At 40.1% G+C, this 26,558-nt stretch overlaps 1 protein-coding gene across 1 annotated transcript; it reads right to left on the bottom strand.

Annotated features, from left to right (window-relative positions):
• Positions 1-24,835, bottom strand: LOC124151653. The gene is made up of 7 exons (XM_046524232.2): positions 24,319-24,835; positions 14,725-14,815; positions 8,899-9,060; positions 6,769-7,031; positions 5,712-5,879; positions 3,766-3,904; positions 1-151 (listed from the first exon to the last, which is right to left on the bottom strand). Exons 1-7 carry the CDS (start codon positions 24,646-24,648, stop codon positions 99-101), a joined length of 1,206 nt encoding a protein of 401 aa, XP_046380188.2. The 5' UTR covers positions 24,649-24,835; the 3' UTR covers positions 1-98.
• Between the last annotated feature and the right edge of the window lie 1,723 nt (positions 24,836-26,558).

Raw genomic sequence — 26,558 nt, 5'->3', positions numbered from 1 at the left:
TAGTTTTAATTCATTAATTCATTCTCATTTGCATGCTTCTGCTTATAAGTCTTAACGATGAATCTTGATACCACAAATGCCCGCATACGACAGTGGCTTTATGTCACTTGACCATCACACGACGGGATAATAGCCGTGTTTTCCAGGGGAGCTGCAACACAAATAATATATCAGGAAACGCATGTCAGGAAAAAAAATAATATACATATCGATCTAATTTTGGCAAAAACAAAAGTTGTAAAACGTACTTAGTGATAAAAATCCGTATCCGTTTTTAATGCCTCTCAGTTTGTTGTTAAAAGCCGCACTCAGTAAATAATCGAGTGGTGAGTGGTATCACGAGCATCAATCCAATTGGAATCGATGACATGCATCAACCAAGTCAGCGAGCCTGACACCCGATCCCAGCCTAGACGCCTTTTACGGCAAGCGTGGGTTGCTGAAGACCCATTCTACCCCGGATCTTCACGGGTCCTCTCAGATTTTTTATCAAATCATGTTAGTAGTATTCCTGCTTCGACATGAATCCACTCTATTTGTTAAAAACATATATACATTTACCCTTAATTGGTTTGTAAAAAAAAAAAATTCCCTCACTATCTGTCCACCTGGGGTATAATAATAGGTCTTCAGCAACCAATGCAGTTAAACTTTAGAGGTTGCATGATTAAAAAACATATTCCGCCAACAATGTAACAAAACAATATGAATATTTATTTTTTATAACGTGTTTTTTCAATCCTTCTATCTATCGTGTAGTTGTCCGATTTTCGATCACGAACGTTGATACTACTTAATTTCGTTTATCCGACATACTTGTTAATCCGACACAATCATATGCAACCATCGATGTCGGATTAAAGGGACTTGACTGTATGCTGTTCGCAAGAGGCAACTAACGGGATCGGGATCGGGTGGTCATGCTCGATGACATAGTTGATGCATGTCATCGTATCTCAATTGTGTATATCGATGCTCATGATGTCATGAATGGACGCCGTCATATAGCTTATCAACAAACAAACGGCCGAGACTCATGTCAATCTTTGGTTCCAGAAGCTTACGTGATTGTTTGTTGTACATCACGCGACGTTACAACTACATGACTACAGCCTGCACAAACTAGTCTGGACTAGACAGGGAAATCACTGATGTGAGCAACGTCCCGTGCAGTCGGGATACAATGACACGCATTCAACCATGTCACTAAGCCTCATCCTTTTCGTCGCCTTTCATATTGTTTGGAACAAATTCTATCCAGAATCTCCACGGCATCAACTGTAACTGTGTACTGATTCACCTTGTAATCATCCTGTTCACTGTCAACAGTTATTGATTCTAATGCTACTCTTTTGTCTACTGCAGTAGCCATGGCAGCCATTAATAAGTTATACACAATGTGAACTACTCAACAACAAAAGTTCCAGTGACACCAACATTTTTGTGCATTTTTCAAACGAGTAATGTTTATTTTTCAATATTGTAGTACATGTATGGAATCAATTCACAAAAACTCAACTGCTAGAGAAAAGCATGCATTCCATGCAAAAGTTTACCTTTATGCAAGCCCTATGCATTTCACAACCCAAGAATGAGTATAAAAACATGTTCGTCAACGGGATTCCATATGCATTGTTTAGCATCGTGCTGACAACCACTCAGAAAAACAACAAAATTACGCAATTATTCAACATTACGAAATGCCACGCCTGTCCGAAAGTGAGCGTCTGCGAGCCATTGGTATGCTTGAAGCAGTCAACGGGATGTTGCAAGACAATTTAACGTCCACAGAAACACCATTTGGCGTTTATGGCAACGTTGGCAACAGACGAATGCAGTCAGAGACCATCCTCGGATTGGCAGGCCACGAGTAACCAATAATCGACAAGACAACTGGATTCGAAGAACACACCTACGAAATCGATTCCAGCCAGCAACAGTGACTGCAAGAAGCATCCCTGGCCTTCGACGAATATCTTCACAAACCGTACGTCGTCGCCTCAGACGTGCAGGGATTGTCGCCAGAAGACCCGCCAGACGTCCCATTTTGACAGGAAACCACCGTCAAGCACGTCTACAGTGGTGCTGACAGCGTCTGCGCTGGACGGCCATGCAGTGGGGACAAGTTCTTTTCACTGACGAGTCTCGTTTTCACCTCAGCCACAGCGATGGACGGATTCGAGTGTACCGACGTCGAGGTGAACGTTATATCAAACATTGTGTCATGGAAGAAGATCGGTTCGGGGGGCGGCAGCGGTATGGTATGGGATGGGATTACAGCAAGACAGAGGACCCGTCTCATAGTGGTAGAGGGAAGTCTCAATGGACAGCGCTACCGCGACGAGATCATCGGCCCTGTTGTTCTACCGTTTATGCGTCGTCATGGCCCAGACATTACCTTTCAATATGACATCGCCCGGCCTCCAATTGCTCGACTTTTTCAGGATTCTCTTCAACAAAACAACGTGAATGTCATCCCCTGGCCGGCTCGCTCCCCTGATCTCTCACCAATCGAGCACATGTGGGATGAGATGGATCGACGTCAACTACGGGTTCGACAGACACTCCTGAAACTTCGAAACATGCTCCAGCTGATATGGACATATATCCCACAATTTGTGCGACGCCTGGTCCATTCCATGAGACGAAGATGTGTTGCTTGCATCGCAAACCAGAGGTGGACACACACGCTATTGATTTGTAAATTGTCATTTTGGCATGTTCATGGTTTTTTATGAAATCACGCATTTTCTGAAGTCAGTATGGCACATTTAACCATTTGTACTCACATGAGTCTTTTATCTGTTGCAAACCGTAATTGTTTCAGATTTGGTAAAAAGAACCATAGCTTTGCATTAAATCTTTTTCAATGTCACAGGAACTTTTGTTGTTCAGTATATGTTCTGAACACTAACTGAACAATGTTCGGATCCTTTCTGAGAATATCATGGGGAAGAATGGTTCAATTATCCTATGACCATAAGAGCTGACTTAACAGGCTCAGTTCAGTGACATGACTGAACGTTTTGTCACTGTGAGGTGAAATGGGGTTTAACGTCGCGTCCAAAATTTTGCACTTGTGGCTGCTTGTACTAGTCCGGAATGATGCCGATTTATAGTGCTAGCCCACAGAGATACCATGCCGCAGTTTAACATGAATACCGACACCGAGCCGACCAGTCTCTGTTTTAGCCCTTTAATACCGAGAGCCAGACAGGGTAACAAGCAGTACAATATTTTAAGGTATTTTGGTATGACGCAGCCGGGGATCGAACCCCGGACCTTCAGCTCTCCGGGCGGAGGCTCTACCACTAGACCACGGAGGCGGTTATTCATACCTAAGAAAAAGTTACCGTTTTGTATTCATGTCATTTCTCATACAGCAGTTTCTCTCTTAACAGGATGGTCAGGTCAGTGACGTGGCTGTTTGTGAACATGCTGTCACTGTTCTCCGATGGCATTTCGTTCTTCATACTTTCAGTCACCGGTTTGTCAAGACTCGTTTGTTTTTTAGGCTGCTGTGATATAGCTGTAATATTGCTTACTGAAGCTTTATACAACGTGACCTCTTGCATATACAGTAAACTACGGTTATAACGAACTCAAAGGGACCACTAATTCTAGTTCGTAATAACCGTAGCATATATACAAGAAATGGCCGGGACTAAACATAAGTTCGTTATATCCGTCAGTTCGTTATAAGCGTGTTCGTTATAAACGTACATGTAGTTTCCTGAATGTCACTTCTAATAATGGCGTACTTACGATCTGATTCAACCACTGAGAGGAGAGCAGGACCACTGATGTCGCATCCGCCGCACCATCCCCCACACCGAACCTCGATCAACTGGTCATTTGATGACCTTGTCACATGTTTTTCCTTTCCATAATGACTCCATGTCACCTGAAAGAAGAATTGTGTTCAAGAAAAATATCAACTGAAAGATAAAATTAACTCTGGTAAAAACGTAATTCCAGTATCCAGTATAGTTCTGGTTTGAGTCTGGTCCAGACAATCCAGTGATCGGTGTCATGAGCATCGATACACGAATTTCGGATCGATGACATGCAACAACCAAGTCAGCGAGCCTTGACCAGCCGTTAGTCGCCTCTTACGGCAAGCATGGGTTGCTGAAGAGCTATTCTACCCCGGATCTTCACGGGTCGTGTCCAATATACAAGAAAACCTGTGTCAACTCAATACAGAGTCATTTGCACGCTTCCGGCTAAAGATGTGTTTATGTCCGTACGTCAACAATTTCTTCAAACGATTTCTTCTGAACCATTAATTCGAAATTAACGAAATTTGACTGGAAGCATCCCAAGGATTCACATTTGTACAAATGGTTGGGCCAAATAGGGGTAATTTGGCTATATTACTTTAAGCGACTTCTTCTCTGAAACTAAGAGATAGATATCAACCATATTTGGATTGGAAGCATTCTCAGGTGGTGAGGATTCAAAATTGTACAAATGGTGGGGCTGACCACCACCACCCACCCACACACACTTGTTTCTACTGTTAATCCTCCACCTACATGTACTTTATATATTCTGTACTATGTCCCTCATTCAGTCATGTTTGTCAACGGTATAAGGATCTATACCGAAAGGTCGCTTTTCACAGTATTAAAGAAGTTGTAATCCATAAAATTGTGTCTACCTTGTCATCCTTCAACTTCTAAGTAATGCCTTTCAAACAATTTAACTTCTTCTCTGGAACCAAGAGATAGATATTAACCATATTTGGATTGGGAGCATTATCCGGTGGTGAGGATTCAAAATTGTACAAATGGTGGGGCGGGGCCAAATAGGGGTAATTTGGCTATATTGCTTTAAACAACTTCCTCTCTGGAACTAAGAGATAGATATCAACCATATTCGGTTGGAAACATTCTCCAATAGTGGGGATTCACAATTGTTCAAAATGGAGGGGCTGACCCCTTCAGGAGCTGAGGGCGGGGCCAAAAAGAGTTTATAATAAAACTTGGACACAGTTAAGATCCCCACCGTAACCATAAGTATAATTGTTGAGTATGAGAGGAATGCAGACATGCCACCAGGACTAGCCCTTCTGTTTATCTGTCCGGCATTCCCAAAGGAGTAAGACCCTTGACCATAACATGCAAACCGATATTATCCCCACCCTATAATAAACAGATACATTGTCTTGATTTGTTTGTTATGAAGAGAATAATACATTCATGCCAATAGGGGGCAGTCTGTAAATAATCGAGTCTGGACCAGACAATCCAGTGATTGACATCATGAGCATCGATTCACGCAATTGGGATCGATGACATGCGTCAACCAAGTCAGCGAGCCTGACCACCCGATCCCGTTAGTCACCTTTTACGGCAAGCATGGGTTGCTGAAGACCTATTCTACCCCGGAATCTTCACGGGTCACATTTGTATTTAGAGAAGTACACGTTCATGCTGTCAGATTTGCAATCCGACCCTTTTAAATGCTGACAGAGTCAAAGTTACGAAATATTTGCAGTTTTATATACATGTACAATGCAAATGTATATTTTGTCATGATTGCGTAAATATCCAGGTGAGCGATATAGGGCCTATGTTTACAGACCGCCGTCGCATAGCTTGGACATTGTTGAGCGCGGCGTTAAACAAAACAAAAATTCAGAACGTTAACTACCTCTTGTGAGAATGCACCAGTACTGTCAATAACGGAAAGCTACAAAATCTTACAGTCTTGTTCAGAGCTAACCCAGTGCCTCTGAGGTCCATCACAGCCCGTCCTGCTGGGCCACAGGTAGTTCCTGGTGGGGAGTAGCAGTCATAGACTTGACCCACTTTAGCATTTAGAAGGTGTGTTTTGTTGTAGAAGACACGATCTTCCTTCTCAATCTCCATATTCTGTTAAATAAATGAATTTCATTACAGCGAATTCTAAACAAACTGGAAAATATACATAATTAAGTAACCGTTAACTTATATTTTGCGCGGTTATGGAATGCCTCTTGGCAAGAAGGAAAGCTAGTTCAGGTTTTTTGTGCTGGACACTTTATTATGGATTACAGTGTTTGGTTGTTGTTTAACGCTGCACCCAGCAATATTGCAGCAATTTGACGGCGGTCTGTAAATAATCTAGTCTGGATCAGACAATCCAGTGATTGATATCATGATCATCGATCCACTCTATTTGGATATGATGACAAGATCAACCCAGTCAGCGAGCCTGACCACCCGATCCCGTCGGTCGCCTCTTACGACAAGCATAGTCGCCTTTTTGAGACAAGTATGGGTTGCTGAAGACCTATATATTCTACTCCAGATATTTACGGATTACCGTGTCTCTCATTCGCATGTATGATTTGGTTGGTTGGTTTGTTGTTTAACGCCGCTCTCGGCAATATTCCAGCTATATGAAGGCGGTCTGTAAATAATCGAGTCTGATCCAACAAACAAACCAAACCAAATCCATTAATTATTTTCTGGGTCATTTTTGTTTCATTTGCATATAATCCCATATGCCCCCTCAATATCAAATGGTCGGTCCCTAAGACTTAGCGTATGCTATCACAGAGTAGGTAGAGTGCGGCGTTAAACAACAAACATATAATCCAGTGGCAAGCATGGGTTGCTGAAGGCCTAGTCTGGCCGGATCCTCACGTATCAGCCATGTATTATTGAAAGAGAGTGAGAACCCACAGTAAATTAGAACGCGATTGTTCTGAACTTTTCGAGATATTTTAGCCACGCGTTTATTGTCAAGACCGCTGCAAATGATTATAGCGTGTCTTACCTCAATGTTCAAACCAAACTTTGAAAACACAAAATATCCATAACCCTTTACTGATGGGGTCTCTCCGTTGCAGTGGTAATTTTGTACCCTTGGGGAATCCATAAAATAAGGTGTAGGGAGCGAGATGTACTCTGAAGGTGTACTATTCATTGCATGGCAGTACACCTTGACTGGAGCTCCACTCAGTTGTCGTGGGTACAGCCAGTATTCTCCGTCAGTGTACGTGGAACTAAGTTGCCGTACCTCGGTACAGTTCGACACGGCTGAAACGACAAGCGAGTTGTTACTGTTTCGCATTACGCGAACTTCAGAAAACAATGAAAACCAAAAGAACATGTCCTCAATCGATGTCAAGTTGTCTGCCGATGTAGTTTATTCAGCTTCATTAGGGCCCAAGCGTTTAGTATTCTAGAGGGGTGCTGGGATTTTGGTTTGAGATCGAATATTTTCTGCAGTCTCTGCTTGAAGATATTTAATTTTTGTCTGGAGGAGCAAAACATGGGTTTTTGACCCACAACACATTATTTGGATTGTCAGTTTTGTTTACATGTCGCCGTCGCATGGCAGGAGTACTGGCCGTGGCTTGCGACGTAAGACAAAAATAAACAAACACTTGCTTGTCGTAAGAGGCGACTAACGGGATCGGGTGGTCAGGCTCGCTAACTTGGTTGGTGTGTGTCATTGAATATTGCTGAGTGCGGCGTTAAACAACAAACAAACAAACTTGTTTCAGCAAAATGTGGCGTGTAGGAGAGGGCATGCTTTATATGTTCGCCGAATCCTTGTGTCATCACTGATTTTCAGTGATCTATTCATATAATCTGTTCCGCTGAATAATCGAGACTGGACAATTGGTTATCCTCTGGCATTGTTTGTTGTTTAACACCGCAATGTTCCTTCTATATCTCGTTGTTTTAGAACATCTAGCATGTCCACCTTGAGTTTTTTTCCTGCATTTTCGGGGACAGATCATTCTTTCAAGACCTTGTCATATTGTGATACTTTTTATTCCCAGAGTTTACTAAACCATAGAAACTTGACAATACTGCTTAATGTGAAGAGCAATGCTAGGTTCATTCATTTAGGGAAATAATGCATTTCAATTGTTCATTTTCTTGAGTACGTGATTGAGCATTCGGTTTTTGGCCGTTATAATTAACATGTTTTTTTAACTCATGAAATAAATTGTTCACAGGTCATTCTGGATGTCCTGCAAATAGCTGTTGTGAAATTTAATATTAAATGACTGAAGCAATCTTCCGTCACTGCCAAGCCAAAATGTATCTTTCACAACCAAATGTTATTCGCGTGAAATACATTTGGAATTATGAGTTTGTTTGTAATTGACTGCCGCGCTCAGAAGTGTTTTCAGCTATATGACGGCAGTCCGGACCAGACAATCCAGTGATTGACATAATGAGCATCGATCCACGCAATTGGTTTGGTTTAACACCGCATTCAGCAATATTCAAGCTATATGACGGATGTCTAATTAATCGAGTCTGGACCACACAATCCAACGATTGACATCATGAGCATCATTCTACCCAATTGAGATACGATGACATACATCAACCAAGTCAGTGAGCCTGACCACCCGGTCCCGTCAGACGCCTCTCACGACAAGCATAGTCGCCTTTTATGGCAAGCATGGGTTGACGAAGACCTATTCTCCCCCGGATCTTCACAGGTCTCCGCGCAATTCGGATTCGATGACTAGCGTGAACCAAATCAGCGATCCTGACCACCCGATCCCGTTAGTTGCCTTTTACGGCAAGAATGGGTTGCTAGGTTGGTTTGGTCAGTTTACGCCCCACTCGGGGTTGATAGAAGACCTATTCTACCTCGGATCCTCACGAGTCCCGAAGTATGAGATACACATTGATGAACAATATCGGACACATGTACTGTAATGGTCTAAGTTTTGATGTCTTATTATCTTCATGTTAACAGTTACGGAAGAAAATAATCAGAAATATCACAGTTAAATCGATGTTGCCTTCCCGTACTTCTTCGAATTTATTAGGCTATGTCATCCGGAACGGAACTGACGAAATATATAAGCTGTTTTATTAACGATCATATTCTTAGATTTGAAAGTTCCATTCTAGACATGTTTTGTCAACTTACGCATGCATGTCATCGTAGTCCATGTTCCATCTGGGTTACATGTCATATTTCCGCAAGGCACATAGCCAACTTTGCAATTCAGCGTCAATGACTGGTTTATCGGAGTGAAGTGTCTGACCATTGAAGGGGCGGCATATTCAACAGTTGGTGGGTCCCTGCAGTCTGCAATATATATACATGGCAAAACATAACTTTCTGATATGAAATCTACACCTGAAATTAATTCACTTATACTTTGGTTGGTTGGTTTGTTGTTTAACGCTGCACTCAGCAATATCCCAGCTTTATGACGGCGTTCTGTAAAAAATCGAGTCTGGACCAGACAATCTAGTGATAAATATTATGAGCATCGATCCAATCAATTGGGATCGATGAAATGCATCAACCAAGTCAGCGAGCCTGACCACCCGATCCCGTTAGTCGCCTTTCACGACAAGCAGTCACTTTTTACGGCAAGCATGGGTTGCTGAAGAACTATTTTACCCCGGAATTTTCACGGGTCTCAACCTTCTAAACTGTAAAACACATATTTAAAGTATTTTTAATGTATTTATTTGTCAGTATAACAATATTGTGTAATCTGTATTACAACAAACATAATAGCTGTATTACATTAACTTGTATGACAAAAATTCGCTTATTCTTAAATCTGGAACCAAACGTAACTGCACTGTAAAAAAATCTGTGTTTAGGGTTTTAATATTTTAGTTTGAAGTTTGAAGAATTGATCAATATTCATGTTGTATGTAACACTTTCTAATCCTAGATTTAAATCTTCCAGTGCTTCAACTACCGACATCGACACCATCTTTCACTACCTGTATCACACCAAGGACACCTTTGCCCAATTTAGCGACTACGTCCAGATGAAGCTTATCAACAAGGAGTCGCATCTTGTTTGGAGCCAGTGGAGCCAGACTCCGAGCAGTAAGCTTCGAAAAAATACCAGAAGAGGATCTGGAACAGCATTTACTAAATCTTGGGAAACTCAGTGAAGACATCGAACAGAAACACCTCAAAGATGAGAGGCTTCTCAGGGCGGCAAAGGATATTAACGTCAACAGACGAGAGTGGATAGAAGCCCAGCTGGAGAGTGTAAGTGTCAAACAAAATAACTGACCGTTATCCATGTTTCACCAATCCCATCTTTGTAAGTTTGTCTATTTCAATGTTAAGAAAAATAGGCTTCACGTTTTAAAGTGAAAAAAAACCCTTTGAAAGTAACACAAGAAAAGACACTATACCGGGTGTGAACAGAAGTCCAAAAAGTATCTGCAGTTAGCTCACATTTTGACTAATGTGTGGCCTTTAGAACAGAAGTTCTAAAGCCCATTGCATTCAGTGTCATGGGACATCAGACTTAGATTTACTGATAGCGTTCAGTGTTCTATTTATTTTTCAACATAGTTTTGCTATTCAGAGTTAAAGTATAATTATGCAAAACACAATTCCTATTGTCACAATAATGGTACTATTCCAGTAGATAACATAAAATTTCTTGGCCTCTTACAGTAATTGATTTTGGGTGAAGTGTTCACTTAACAGAAATCCAAAACGTGTGTGCAGTTAGCTCACATTTTGACTAATTTGTGGTCTGTAGAAAAGACGTTCTAAAGCCCATTGCATTCAGTGTCATGGGACATCGGACTTAGAATTACTGACAGCGTTCAGTGTTATATTGATTGTTCAACATTGTGTGTTTTAATAGTTCTGCTATTCAGAGTTAAAGTATAACCATGCAAAACACAATTTCTATTGTCACAATAATGATACTATTAACTTTCGTTGTGAATAGAGGAGCTTGTGTCATCCAGGTATGACTAAAGATGATATAAACATGCTGTCAAGAAAAAATCTCATTACCTACTTAACATCTCCTTTCTGTTGTCAGTCTTTAGTCTGATTATATTATACAGATAATGCCCACAATGATTCTAAATGTCCAAGATCTCTCTCTCTCTCTCTCTCTCTCTACTAGTTCCATGTAGACTGCCGTACATGGACATCAGATGTACACACATTAACATCTTCTTTGACAGTACTTGTTTACTTGTGTTTAATTGCCAAATGTTTAATTTCTAAACACAAGTAGCAATGTAAACACGTTTTGGCGTTTAAAAGGGTGAGACATTGGTTAAACATCGTTAGGTGATTATATTGTAAACACCAGTACCGTTTAGAAACTAAACTATTGTTTACTTCGTATAAGATAATAAAAACAAAACGGTGTTTAAAAAGGTGAGACAAATAAGCGTTTAATTTTGCGTTTAATATATAAACACTCATTTTTAGAGTGTGCGCACTTCAAATGTTCTTTCAGGAACTTCGAAATCACATCAAATCCGAAATATTCACGTCTTTACGGCAAGTAAAACTTACATAGAATATATAAAGCCATCGATATTGTTTGTCTTTCTCATCTCCAGCCTCAATAAGCCAGTGATCGGGCGGGCGAAAAAAATATCAAAATTTAAAAAATAACTGCTTAAGCTAACTTTTTTTACACAACATTAAGTGCGTTACTCTAATAGTGTGCGTTTTAATCCCATATAGGTCTCGACCTAAAAAGCACAAGAATGAATACAACTATAAAGAAATTGTCATCCCAAATATAGCAATATGTTACATTGTGATATATTCTTCACACTGTTTTTGCATGTACGTCAAACTACATTACCCACAAAGCATACACGGGGACCGGTAAAGTATCCTTCTGTAGGGTTTGATCACGTTATATTATATGTTGAATGCAAAGGGCTTTGTTTATTCGATATTAACTTTAAGAAATCATGGGGCTTTTTACATAAATGGAGACGACTCCTGATCCGTTTCTTTCCAAGTCTCTGCACACCTGTATTGGTATCAAGCATCCAGGCTGTGTCCATCTATAGTTATTAAAGTCGTCCAAAAGTCATTTCAGTATCTGTGCTAAGCAGCATTTCCATGGATCGATGCTCATGATATCAATCACTGGATTGTCTGGTCCAGACTCGATTATTTACAGACCGCCGTCATATAGCTGGAATATTGTTGAGTGCGGCGATAAACAAACCAAACCAAATCCATATTTCGAGTACTCAAATCAGATATGGCCACGTGTGATGATTTTTTATGCTTGTCGTAAAAGGCGACAAACGGGATCGGGTGGTCAGGCTCGCTGACTTGGTTGATGCATGTCATCGATCCCAAGTGCGTGGATCGATGCCCATGATATCAATCATTGGATTGTCTGGTCCATACTCCGTCATATAGCTGGAATATTGCTGAGTGCGGCGTTAAACAACAAACCAACCAACATGTACATGGATAAGTGCATTACTGTCGCGGATAGCTTGTTAATAATATAGCAATAAATGCAGATATCTGTATTCACACTACGACAATCCACAGAACACAGTCCTGTTACAATTCTAGAAGCTCGGAATAACGTTGTCTCATTTTCTTTGTACATATGTTTTAGGTATAACAAGAAAACGTTTTCTGACCGTTTTAAGAAGCATCTTGGTCTCTGGAAATTGGTAGAATTTATACTGAATAGGAAAAAAGTCTTCGGACAGTCAAAGACGAATTCGGCGAAAGATTTGCAGAAAAAGTTACTCCCTTCAGAATTGCAGCAAAACGGCGGAATTTGCCCCTTTTTTAATCAATCAATAGACAAGCTTTTCTATTGCATTTGGCACTCAAACGATGCTAAAACATTTCAAATGCGATTGAAACATACAAAATATGAAATTTGAACCATATACAGTCCGTTTGACTCCAAATGAGAACGATGAATTGCAAAATAACTCAAAATTCAGAAAGGTGTATGAAACATCAATACGGTACTTGACCATGAATACCCTGTACCCAACAAAATCTGAATTTTGTTTAATTTAAGACCCATGACGGATGAAGTTCTTTAAGAAACTATCATGTAATTTTGTATAGAAATGTGTACATGACACGTAGGGGGACAAACCGTGGAAGGAACAGCGCAAGCACGGTCTGCTAGTGCTACACAGTGACCGTGTTCATTCAATGACAAGATGCGCTACTCAGTAGATGTTAAACAGTTGATGTTGAATGTGTATGATTTCTTTAGAAGTGAAGCAGAAAGAGCAAAGCCTTTTTATGGAATTAATAAATTCTTGAAACGAGCTTCAAAAGCTCTTGGTATGTCCCCTCAGAAACTTAAAAATGTTGTTAGTCGACGAGATACAAATAGTCAGGCCAAGGAGGTGGGGAACATGTCAAAACCACGCAAGGTTGATAAATTAGACAGTTTTCAGAGGGATCAAGTCAGACGTGCAATTGTTAAACTGCACTCAGAATATAAGTACCTGTCCCTAAGAATTTTGATGAAAATGACCATGAGTTACGTGTTACAAAGGACAAACTATGGCAGCTGTTGCATACATTTGGTTGCAAATACAAAAAGATAACTGGAGAAAATAGGGCTGTGTTGTGTGAACGGTCTGACATTGTTCGTCTCCGAAATCATTACCTTCGTACCATCAAGCAGAAACGTGAAGAAGGATATGAGCCCGTCTTCTTAGATGAGACACGGGTAAATGCGTCACACACAGCCAGCAGTCAGTGGGTACCCAGTGGTGACTGTAAGGAGTCTGGTAGAAAGTTACCAATGGGAAGGTTGTAAGACTCATAGTTCTCCATGCTGGTTCTGCTAGTCAGGGTTTTCTCCCAGACTGTGACCTCGTCTTTAGAGCCAAGACCAAAGACAACAGGGACTACCACACAGAAATGAACGGCAATGTATTGGAGTGGGTGAAAGATAAATTAGCCCCTGCTTTGCCTACCCAGTCTCTCATTGTCATGGACAATGCACCGTATCATAGTGTGCAGGATCCAGAAAGCAAGACTCCAACCTCTAATAACCGTAAAGGAGACATGGTTACTTGGCTGCAACGGAGGAACATTACCTTTCCTTCTCGAGCGACGAAACCACAGCTCTATGAATTCATCAAAACTATGAAACCTGACCCCGTGTATAAAGTTGACAGTTACATCAAGGGTCAGGGTCACGCTGTCTTACGACTGCCACCTTATCACTGCGACCTGAATCCAATCGAGTTGGTGTGGGGCATCGTCAAGGGTGACGCTGGACGATCGAACAACGTTCAAATTACAAGACGTTTAACAACTCGTAAAGGAATCCCTTGGTCGGGTAACAGTAGAAACATGGAGGCGTTGTGTGGCCAAAGTCGTTGACGAGACAGAGCCACGTTATTGGTCACGAGATGGACTACGGCCAGCAACAGTCCAACCTATAATAGTGGCAGTCGGTTCAGGCACCAGCAGTTCCGACGAGATCTATGGCATGAGCGAGTCAGATTGCGACTGAAATTATCATGAGACAGCCCCTCTAACGCTCTGACAAGCATAGTCACCTTTAACGGCAAGCATGGGTTGCTGAAGACCTATTCTACCCCGGAATCTTCACGGGGCGAATCGTCAGAGTTAACAAAACGCCTATGTGACAATGGTATTTCCGTAACTCTTAAAATAGAAACTCACGGGATACATTATTACTTGGTTACTATCGATTTTTGGAAGCTGCTATAACAACTTCTATCAATGGATTGTCTTCAAACCAGTGATTCCACGTACACTGCATTTTGTTCATTAGTTGAATAACGTTGACTGACGTTTCTCTAAATAATGGAGTCTGAACCAATTGCTGGGAATTGATTACTCGAAATCCCCACGGGCAATATATATACATGCGTAGATAATACCAAGATTAAATAACTCAGGTTTTTTTCGTGATAATAAAATAACGCCCTGACAAAACTTTAAAGGGAACCGCTGTATAATTATACTTACATGCAAGGACACACGCCAAGCCGCCATCCTTTGTTTCAGTACACAGTGTGTTGTTGGGACAGGAGTGGTTTTCACAGCCACCCGCTATTCTCTGTTTAATGTTAAAAAGATTGAATATAGATTCCAGTGAAAACATTTACGATTCAGCCGTTTTTCAAATACACAAACGTGTTCAAAAACTAAGCCCAGTACTCACCGTTGCATGGCAGGAGTTTGTTTAACGCCGCACTCGTCATTATTTCAGGGGGCGGTCGGGTAGCCTAGTGGTTAAAGCGTTCGCTCGTCACGCCGCACACCCGGGTTCAATTCTCGACATGGGTACAATGTGTGAAGCCCATTTCTGGTGTCCCCCGCCGTGATATTGCTGGACTATTGCTAAAAGCAGCGTAAAACCATACTCACTCACTCATTATTTCAGCTGGATGTCGGCGGTCTGTAAATAAGCGAGTCTGGACCAGACAACCCAGTGGTTGACATCATGAGCATCGTTCCACGCAATTTGGACACAATGATATGCATCAACTAAGTCAGCGAGCCTGACCAACCGATTCCGTTAGTCGCCTCTTACGGTTGGTTGGTTTATTGTTTAACGGCGCCCTCCACTAAAAATATTCCAGCTATATGACGGCAGTCTGTGTAAATAATCGAGTATATACCAGACAATCCAGTGATTAATATCATGAGCATCGATCCACGCTATTGGGATCAATGACATGCATCAACCAAGTCAGCGAGCCTGACCACCCGATCCCGTTAGTCGCATTTTACGACAAGCATAGTCACCTTTACGGCAAGCATAGGTTGCTGAAGACCTATTCTACCCGGGAATCTTCACGGGTATGAGACGGCAATATTCCAGCTTTATGACGGCGGTATAAACAATCGAGTTTGGACTAGACAATCCAGAGATTAATATCATGAGCATCGATCCCAAGTGAGTGGATCGATGCTTAGTCGCCTTTGACGGTAAACATGGGTTGCTGAAGACCTATTTTACCCGGTGTCAAATTTGTTTGTAGTACTTGGAAATGGGTAAAGACGTAGCCAAAGGAAGAAGATTCTGGCAACAAAATAACTCCTGGGGCTGGGATTTTGTATCAAGATCCCACATTTTTTCAGTTACAGTTACAAACCAGATATATGTTTTTTGGTATTGCTATGAGCCTGAAGATAAACAGTTTGCAACAATTTGGCAGGGAATTTCTTTTTTTTCACCAGTCTGAAGCATAAATAACTTTTTCAAGAATTTTCGGTGACAATATATTTTACCGATATAATGCCAGGCCGTGACCCTCCCAGAATATCAAATGGTCAGTCCCTTACCATGTCTGCCATTCTTATTTTGTTTCCTGCAGTACAAGCCTAATGGGTAACGGGGTCTGACTTTTTGTCATTGCATGTCATATGTATCTAGTTAACAGCTCAGCTCAGTGATATCACAACTTTGTAACAACTTGAAATTGTAAGCTTGGAGCTAGGTCTTCAGCAACTAACGGGATCGGGTGGTCAGGCTCGCTGAGTTGGTTGCTGCCTGTCATCGCGTCCACATGAAGATCCGGTGTAGAAGAGCAACCCATCTTCAGCAACCCATCCTTGCCGTTAAAGGCGACTAACGGGATCGGGTGGTCAGGCTCGCTGACTTGGTTTATGCATGTCATCGATCCCAATTGCGTGAAGATCCGGGGTAGAATAGGTCTTCAGCAACCCATGCTTGTTGTAAAAGGCGACAAACGGGATCGGGAGGTCAGGCTCGCTGACTTGGTTGATGCATGTCATCGGTCCCAATTGCATGGATCGATGCTCATGATATTAATCACTGAATTGTCTGGTCAAGACTCGATTTACAGACCGCCGTCATATAGCTGGACTATAGCTGAGTGCGGCGTTAAACAGCAAACCAACATCGCGTCCAATTGCGAGGATGGATGCTTATATCACTGGATTGTCTGGTCCAGACTGCCGTCTTATATATAAGATGGAATATTGCTGAGTGGCGTAAAACTAGAAACAAATCAACAAAATTATGCCCATTGGCATATATATATCTCATCGGATATTCGAGAATGGTTATTCTCCGGCGTTCGTTGTTTAACGCCGCACTCAGTAACATTCCAGCTAATGACGACCGACTGTAAATAATCGGATCCGGGGTCGGATGCTTGTCGTAAGAGGCGGGTGGTCAGGATCGCTGACTTGGTTGATGCATGTCATCGATCCCAATTGCCTGGATCAATGCTCATGATGTCAATCACTAGATTGTCTTGTCCAGACTCGATTTTTAACAGACCGCAGTCATATACATGTAACTTGAGCATTTCTGAATGCGGCGTTAAACAACAAAGAAACAAACAAACTATTTATTTGGCTACTCTCACCTGTGGCAAGGGCACGGGTGGCACAGTCGTTTAAGGCGCCGCGATTCGCTGTGCAGTGTTGCACGGAAGGAACCTAGGATTGTGGGTTCGAATCCCGGTTTGCCCCGATTATGTTTCTAGATTTGTCAGCACCATGCCCGTGCTCGTTGGTTTCACCTGACTGGTAAACGTCTGGGACCTGCATCACTTCGGGCTTTCCTCCCACATTAAGCTGACACGCCGTGTTACGACGTAAATTGTAATAAAAAGGTAAATTGTAATACTTGCAGCAAATTGTAATAATTTTGACGTAAAATGTAATAACAACGTAAATTGTAATAAAATTTGACGTAAATTGTAATACGCAAATTGTAATAAAAATTGACGTAAATTGTAATAATCTCAACTTGCGGTGAAATGTAATAACTTTACGTAAATTGTAATAACCTTATAAGTTTATTGTCAAAGGCGTTAAATAACTAGTAGCTATCCTTGTCAGGGATGGTACAGGGTTTATCGTACAATCCTCATTAAAGTATGGGTGTGGGGGAGGATTGAGGTCGTTATCGTATGTTGTATAATTATATGTATATATAAACGCATTGGAATTTCATTTCTATGGTTGTCCAGAAGAGGATTAATATTACCAGAATGAACTTAGTTTTCTTATTTATTTGAGAAATACTGTGTGTTTTGTACTTAATTATAATATATCCTATTGAAGATTTTCAAAAAATTCCATTGTCAACAAACAACATACTGTATCAATCTTTTTCGATCTAGAGAAAGCATATGATACAACGTGGAAACATGGTATTTTAAAAGATTTGCATGAATTTGGATTGAGGGGCAGATTTCCTCAGTTCATATCTCAATTTTTAAACAACAGACAATTTCAAGTACGAGTGGGCTCTACCCTGTCTGATCATTTTGATCAAGATCAGGGCGTCCCTCAAGGCAGCATACTATCAGTCACCCTTTTCAGCATCAAAATAAATAGTCTCACTAAAGTATTAAACAATAGCATTGATGGTTCACTTTTTGTGGACGATTTCAACATTTCTTGACGTGGTAAGAATATGAATACAATAGAAAGACAGCTACAGCTCTGTCTTAACAAAATTCAAAAACGGCTTCAAATTTTCTAAATCCAAAACAAACTGTATTCACTTTTGTCGTAAATACAAACCTCACAAGGATCCAGATTTATTTTTAGATGGTACTCCTATCAAGGTAGTAGAGGAGGCCAAATTCCTGGGCCTCATATTTGACCGTCATCTCACATTCTTACCACACATTAAATATCTCAAGGCAAAGTGCCTGAAGGCTCTCGACTTGTTGAAAGTCGTTTCAAATTCCGAGTGGGGAGGGGATCAGACCACCCTCCTTCACTTGTACAGATCATTAATACGCTCCAAACTGGACTATGGTTCCATTGTCTATGGTGGAGCCTGCAAAAGCAATTTAGAAAAATTGGACACTATACACCATCAAGGCCTAAGACTTTGTCTTGGAGCTTTTAGGACCTCTCCCGTGGACAGTTTGTATGTGGAGGCCGACGAACCTTCACTCGAACTGCGCCGCATTAAACTTTCACTGCAATATATTACTAAATTGCACTCAAATAAATCTAATCCAGCGTTCAATTGTGTTTTCCACCCTCAATATGAAAACCTGTTTCGAAATCTATCAAAATTGGTTCCACCACTTGGGATCAGAATTCAACCACACATCACTGCAGCTAAAATAGACTTAAATATTATATCACCCCACCGTCTTCTGTCTTCTCCTCCCCGGCAGATGGTGAAGCCAGAAGTAGACCTCACTCTAACCAATCTAAAAGTCGGCTACCAATCCTTTGGTATATCAACAATCATATAACCAATTACGCTCCAAATATAATTCTCACAGGTCCATTTTTACAGACGGGTCCAAGGATGGTGGCAAAGTTGCAAGTGCCACCGTCGTTGGATCCAGAACTGTCTCCTCAAGAATCCCAGATTTTAGTTCAATTTTTTACTGCCGAGGCCAAAGCTATCCTAACAGCTTTGACCTATATTAAACAACAAAACCAATCTAAAAATTTCATCATCTTCTCTGATTCGTTATCTTGCCTTCAGGCACTTAAAAGTGTCTCACCATATCACCCTATTATCCTTGACATTTTAGATCTCTATAATGATCTTTCCACTGGCCAATGTGACATCGTCTTTTGCTGGTTGCCAAGTCATGTAGGCATAACAGGTAACTCAAAAGCCGATGCTGCTGCTAAAGCAGCTCTTGACAAACCGTTATCTCCATTTCGTATCCCGTACAGTGATTTCAAACCTACCATCAAATCTTATACTCGGGATCTTATGCAAAAGAGGTGGGACACCCAAGTAGGAAGCAATAAACTCCACGAATTGAAACCAACAATCGGTCATACCTACTTGGGTTGTCAGTCAAGACATGACGAGGTCGTTTTACGACGGTGTCGTATTGGCCACAGTCGGTTTACAAACGAATATCTGCTTAAGACAGATGAGGACGAACCTCCTAAGTGTATCCCTTGTGATGAAAGGTTCACCGTTAAGCATATATTGCTTGACTGTGTGGACTTTGCAATCGCAAGGGATCCACATTATCAAAGTGTAAATCTAAAAGATCTCTTTTCCCGTATCAGCGGGCATCTCATCATAAATTACTTGAAAGAAATTGGTCTGTATAATAAATTTTAAATATGTATGTGAATAATTAAATGCTTGTTTTTAAATTTGGTGTGATGCTATTAGCAACTGACATTATTAAAGGCTCTGTCCAGGAGGTTAACGTAGCGTAAAAATATTGTCCCCCTGTGTGACACGTAATCCTCTAGTAATGGATGTAACTATCATCAACCAGTGTTTTAAGCCAACTCATTGATGAGTATTTTTTAATATTGGCTAGTATTGTGCACAACCACCAGTGGCTAAAGTGATGACGTAAATCCTGCTAGGGTATCATGCAGGAAGCAGAAGTACTGTAAGTCCCCATGATCCCCAGCGAGGTGGCCTAGCTTTGGTTACTGGTGGCCTATAGCCTGTTTTTTTTAACTGTATTAATGATATTGTAATGCTCATATGTTTCATCAATTGTTTTTAAATATAGTATGCTCCAATATGTTTGATAAAGTGTTTTTAAATATGTCATTGCATAAATGACTTAATTGTATATACATTAGCTTGGTCTCGTCGCTATATGGCTGAAATAATGCCGATGTGACGTTAAATTTTAACTCACTCACTCACTCACTATTGAAGATTTTCATCATAATTGTTCATATTTAACCTAATGGAATCACATTTCAATTGGTAAAGTAGGTAGTTATATACAAAATGGAATAATTATAACGTAACAAACTTACACAAATATATTGATGTGTAAATGTGGAAAGTCTGACTTTTACTGACTGAAGCAAATATATTTATTTTGCAACTGTATATTTGTACATATTTTATGCGGAGAGGGGTTTACTAAGTTGCAAGAACTTGTCCCCAATACAATTCTCATTTTGTTCTGTGAATAAAATATGTTTAAACTAAACTAAACTAGCAAATGGATGACATGTCATTCTGCAGTAGTCTTTGTGCAAGCTGATTTATACATGTTCATAATTATACAAAATATCAATTTATTTTTATTCAAGTTTCATTTTTTTTAACGTTGCTCGGAGGATGTAAAGCAAATAATGACAATGTCCTGGGCAATGTACATGTAGGTATGTGAACCCGCAAGGACTACCTTTATCGATTATTTTACGTGCAGCTTGTGTCATGTCTGTATTGTTAGAATGATACTCTAGCAACTGTACACATCGAAATTTATGACTGAAAGATCCATCCTCGGGTTAAAAATGATGGATTACATTAGGTACGTCTATTCGACAAATAGGATAATTGATTTATCATCCAATAGTAGCTTAGCTAGGAGCCAATTGCAATAACATTGAGTTACGAGTTACCGAAGAGAGCTCTGTGCAACCGGACCCTGAAATTATGTCGATTTGCATTGGAAGTTTACTTAATTTGATAAGGAGCACATGACCGTTTCCTTGAAACAAACGAGACAATTCAATCGTATTTATACATTATATTTTGACGAAGAATCAAATCCAACAACTGAGTGACAGATCTCCTGTGCAATGTCAAAGGGAAAAAAACCAGTCGTCAGCAAATGCAGCATAGATTTCCCATGCATGGGAAAGGAGAATACTTAATACATAACATTATATACAATGTTTTTATTAATATCAAAAGAGGGGCGTGGATATTCTTTACCTACATTGCATATACTATTAGATATTGTTTTTTCTCGATCTCTGTGAACTTCTCATAGATAAAGAAATACTAATAAATAAATGCAAACCATATTAACTTATGCAATATTTGTAGCAGTGTATGATTAACATATGGATGATTAATATAACATAAACTATTTCCTTTCATAGGAAGAAGTATGTTTAATGAAATAAATGAATAAATGTAACTGTCTGGATTCCATGAAGAACTAACAACAACTTACTGACAACTTTTGCTGGGATAATAACTCCTTGCCCCAACAACAAAAACAGAATCAATCATGATAACGGCACGAAATCATAATTCAAAGCTTACACAAATAATATCCGGTATCTTCGGGTATGTCTTGTTGAGTTTCAAAGAGAATCAGAATGTATAATAAATTTGTTGCAATCAATTATTGCTGAAATATATCTGTTTTGATCAAAATTGAAAGGATGGAAAATCTATAATGAAAAGGAATTTGTCACTAACGTAAATATTCTCTTTGACCTTATACGAAGAGTATTCTAAGATCGTTAAACTCGGCAATCGTTGGTGGTATGCGCCAAGCAACCTTGATGCCAAATTTGGTACCTCACCTATAATGCGGTACATAACTTTCGAAACAGATAATTACGTTTTTCATAAGTTATCACTAATTTGTGACATATATACGGACACACACACACACACACACACACACACACACACACACACACACAAACACGTGTTGCACACACTACATACCCATACAAAAACACACCCCACAAACACTATATGTATGTATGTATGTTTGTATGTATGTATGTATGTATGTATGTATGTATGTGTGTGTGTGTGTGTGTGTGTGTGCGCGTGTGTGTGTGTGCGTGCGTGCGCGCGCGCATTTGGGATTCGTATGTAATGACAGTAAATGTGAGCTCTATGTCATTGGTATCACATATATGATTGCACTTCTACATACTCTAGATGACAGTATCATGTACGCAGATGAAAGTATGTAAGTGGACGATAGTATCTAGATGGCATACTATCATCTACGTAGAAGATACTATCATATACGTAGATGAAAGTATCTTCTACGTAGATGATAGTATCTTCTACGTAGATGATGGTATTTTCTACGCAGATGGTAGTATCTTCTACGTAGATGATAGCATGCCACAAACATCACATCACTTCCAATAAATGTCTTTCACTATGTACCAGCCAAAACCACTGTACTCAAGGTACAACCAGGCATTGGTCCACTTCTGATGGCAAATAACTTTCTTCAGCTCTAATGCAAGTCCACTACCTTTTCCATACGTCATTATTAGCCTTCGGACACTGATAACAGTCGGTAAATTTTCTAACGGACAGTATATTCGAGGTCTTTTGATTTTTACGGATTTGGTTATGGTTCTAAAGGAACTTGAAACTGGAGTGTTATTTCTGAAGGTTAAGTACGTGGTTATCAACACAATGTATTTATATATAAAAATATATGTTTGGGATGCTCTCCTTGCATTTAAAGTGTGTTAGCAGTAGTTGAAAAGAGCGATTCAGCATGAAACCAAATTTGAAATGGGGTAAAACAGTTGTTACATAGTGTATGAAATACCCCCTGAAGACATATATTGCAGTCTCAAATTTAGAAGTTTTAACTCAATTTCAGAAAAAAAAGTGATAAGGGTAGGCAACTAGAACTAGGTAAAAAAAAAATCGGAGCAAAATATAATTTGACCTTTTGGTAAGTCACCAGTCATTTCATTGGAATTTTAAGAGAGTATGTTATTACAATGCTTGATGTTAGCCCAAATTATTTTAATCCTCTTAATCTTTCAGAGGAGGTTATGTTTTCAGGGGATTATTGTACGTATATATTTCGTATCAAGGTTTCTTGGCGAAATCCACCAACGATTGTCGAGTTTAATGATCTTCAAGTACGTTTCAAGGTCAAAGAGAAAATTTACTTTAGTGACAAACATATTTTTATTATAAATTTTCAATTCCTTTCTATTTGGAATACAAGCAGATATCTTTCAGCAATTGATTGCAAGAAATTTATGATAATTCGTATACTCTTTGAAACTGTACAAGAGTTATCCGAAGAAAACGGATGTTATTTGTGTATGCACGGATCTGTCAACTCATTTGTTGTATTTGAATTCTTCGTCAAAGTAAAATGAATTGTATAAATATGATTAAATTCCCTCAGTTTGTTTCAAGAAAAGGATCATGTACTACTTGTCAACCCGTATAGCGTTTCCACTGCAAATCGACACACTGGTTGACCAGCCTGTGTTTGTACCCTTTGTCATCACTCGTTCAGTCGTGTCGAACTGGTCGACGTACTGTTGACGCAAGTCATGCAAAAAACATCTTGAATAGCTTTATAAGAGTATTGAACAATCTGTCACAATTAAGTTATTTGTCGAATATACGGTTGTGTAACCCATCATTTTGAACCCGAGGATGGTCATTTAAATTTATCGATGTTGACACCATCCTTTAATGACGATTGTACGATAAAGCCTATACCAACCATCCCTAACTTAACAGTGTTGTACGTTTGTCATCATACACAGTATTTCTCTCATGGTACATGTGAAACGCAAGCTCAACTGACAAAGATCATTTCTAGTCAATTGGCGTCTCGGACACTACGGTAGTAAGGTTATTACAATTTACGTAAGAATTTATTACATTTTACCGCAAGTAGAGATTATTACAATTTACGTCAATTTTTATTAAAATTTGCGTATTACAATTTACGTCAAATATTATTACAATTTACGTAGTTATTACAATTTACGTCAAAATTATTGCAATTTGCTGCAAGTATTACAATTTACCTTTTTATTACAATTTACGTCGTAACACGCCGTGATATAACTGGAATAATGTGAAAAGCGGCGTTAAACCAAACTCACTCACTCAATCACTCATGCACTCACCTGTGGCCAGGCTTTGGACTCTGAGAACACAAAGCGCGGTACTGTCTCCATAGAAATTGATCCATCGGTGGTAGTGCCATCCTCACTACTGAGCTCGCATGTTCCGTCATCAAGCTGAAAGTTGTAGGACCTGCACATGCTTCTTAGTAGACATTCTTTTGCACAGCTGGCAAGGCCTGAAGTAGGAATAGTTTCAATAACAGCACCTTTTAGTCTTGAATTTTCCACCACAGGTAATTGACCTAAAGAAGAGCAGGTTTTCTCGTTGGCGCCAACGAAGGCGACATAACTATATACAAAGAATGACCTTGAAATGATCAAATGAAGCATTCTACTTTTTGAAAATACACATGTAGCTTCTTCAAATTCGTCTACCGTTGAAGAAACGCATCCGCGTTTTCCGCCTGGATATTACTTGACTGACTGACAAGCCGAACATAAATTCCATTCCTACTAAACAGTACCCGTGGGAATTGTATTATTAATACCTATTCTTAATGGCTGTTCACAAAGTCGTTGCAGACGATAGTTTTTTTCGATTTTTGTATCGACCATTACAACTTAACTGTGCGTTTGAGTCGTGACTAACATGTTTAATTAACAATGATCTACAACAAATATTTACTGGTTGTCATAGAAGTCAACAATACCTACGGATTAAGGTTTCAAATGCCGGCGCAATCATCAGTAGCCAGAGTGATGGTGTAGATCCTGCTTGCATGGGCACAGGCCCCTGAAGCAGGATAGTGATATAACTGAAACACTGGACCCATATATATAAATAGACAAGGTACGTCACTCGCCATCTTGGCCGAAGTGGAAATCGGCTGTATCGTTTAAATTAAATGGAAATGTGTGCATGTCATGTTCACAATACCTCCACACCTCCCTCCAAATACGACCTGTATGCCACAAACCTTTATTTTTTGTAATTTATTACCTATATCGGGCGATTTTATCGACACATTGGCTCAGTCGCGGCTGTGGGTCACGGAAGTAAACAAATAATCTCCGCGCTCAATGGCCTCGAGTGCTGTGATTGGTCCGCGCTCCAACCATAACAAACGCACATTGGGATATTTACCAATCAGAGCGCTCGAGGCCATTGAGCGCGGAGATTTTTGTATACTTCCGTGACCCACAGCCGCGACTGAGCCAATGTGTCGATAAAATCGCCCGATATAGGTAATAAATTACAAAAAATAAAGGTTTGTGGCATACAGGTCGTATTTGGAGGGAGGTGTGGAGGTATTGTGAACATGACATGCACACATTTCCATTTAATTTAAACGATACAGCCGATTTCCACTTCGGCCAAGATGGCGAGTGACGTACCTTGTCTATTTATATATATGGGTCCAGTGTTTCAGTTATATCACTATCCTGCTTCAGGGGCCTGTGTGCATGGGTACCATGTAGGTAGCAGAAATACCCTTAAGTCCCCATGGTACCTAGTATGGTGACCTACCTTTGGTTATTGGTGTTCTAGAGCCCATTTTTACTTTGTATAGTTATGAATAGTTCAAAATTGTATGATGACATGCTAGTTTTAAATCTACATCTGTGATAATCTTGTAATGTTACTGTCTTACGGTTTTATAGTTCAGTTTTGTGTATCAATAATATATAACTTATTTTGTCACGATATTGTTGAAATATTGCCGATGTGACCATAAACCTTAACTGACTCACCCCAATTTCAAATGCCGTGTATTGAGAAACAGGCCGGGTTTCAGGCAGACGCTGGATCGTTTGAGTGTGTTGTTGAACGCCGCACATTTGAGAATGATTATGGTTTGACGCTGCTTTTAGCAAGAAAACAAACTTATTACTATCCCCCGCTCGGGTACATCCAAATTGTTTGTTCGTATAGTAGTGAATGATATGGAAGTTAGCACTATGTACCCTTTAGATGGGTGGTTTGTTGTTTTACGCCGCACTCAGCAATATTCTAGCTATATATATGACGGCGGTTTTGTAAATAATCGAGTCTGGACCAGACAATCCAGTGATTGACATGAGCATCGATCCACGCAATTGGGATCGATGACATGCATCAACCAAGTCAGTGAGCCTGACCACGCGATCCCGTTAGTCGCCTTTTACGACAAGCAGAGTCACCTTTTACGGCAAGCATGGGTTGCTGAAGACCTATTCTACCCCGGAATCTTCACGGGTCCCGCCGTCATATAGCTGAGTGCGGCGTTAAATAACCAACCAACTGTGATAAACAGTCTGTA

The sequence above is a fragment of the Haliotis rufescens genome, unplaced genomic scaffold (genome assembly GCF_023055435.1).
Source record: "Haliotis rufescens isolate VD_foot unplaced genomic scaffold, xgHalRufe1.0.p SCAF_6, whole genome shotgun sequence".
Classification (NCBI taxonomy): domain Eukaryota; kingdom Metazoa; phylum Mollusca; class Gastropoda; order Lepetellida; family Haliotidae; genus Haliotis; species Haliotis rufescens.
This window is presented reverse-complemented; position numbering and strand designations above follow the sequence as displayed.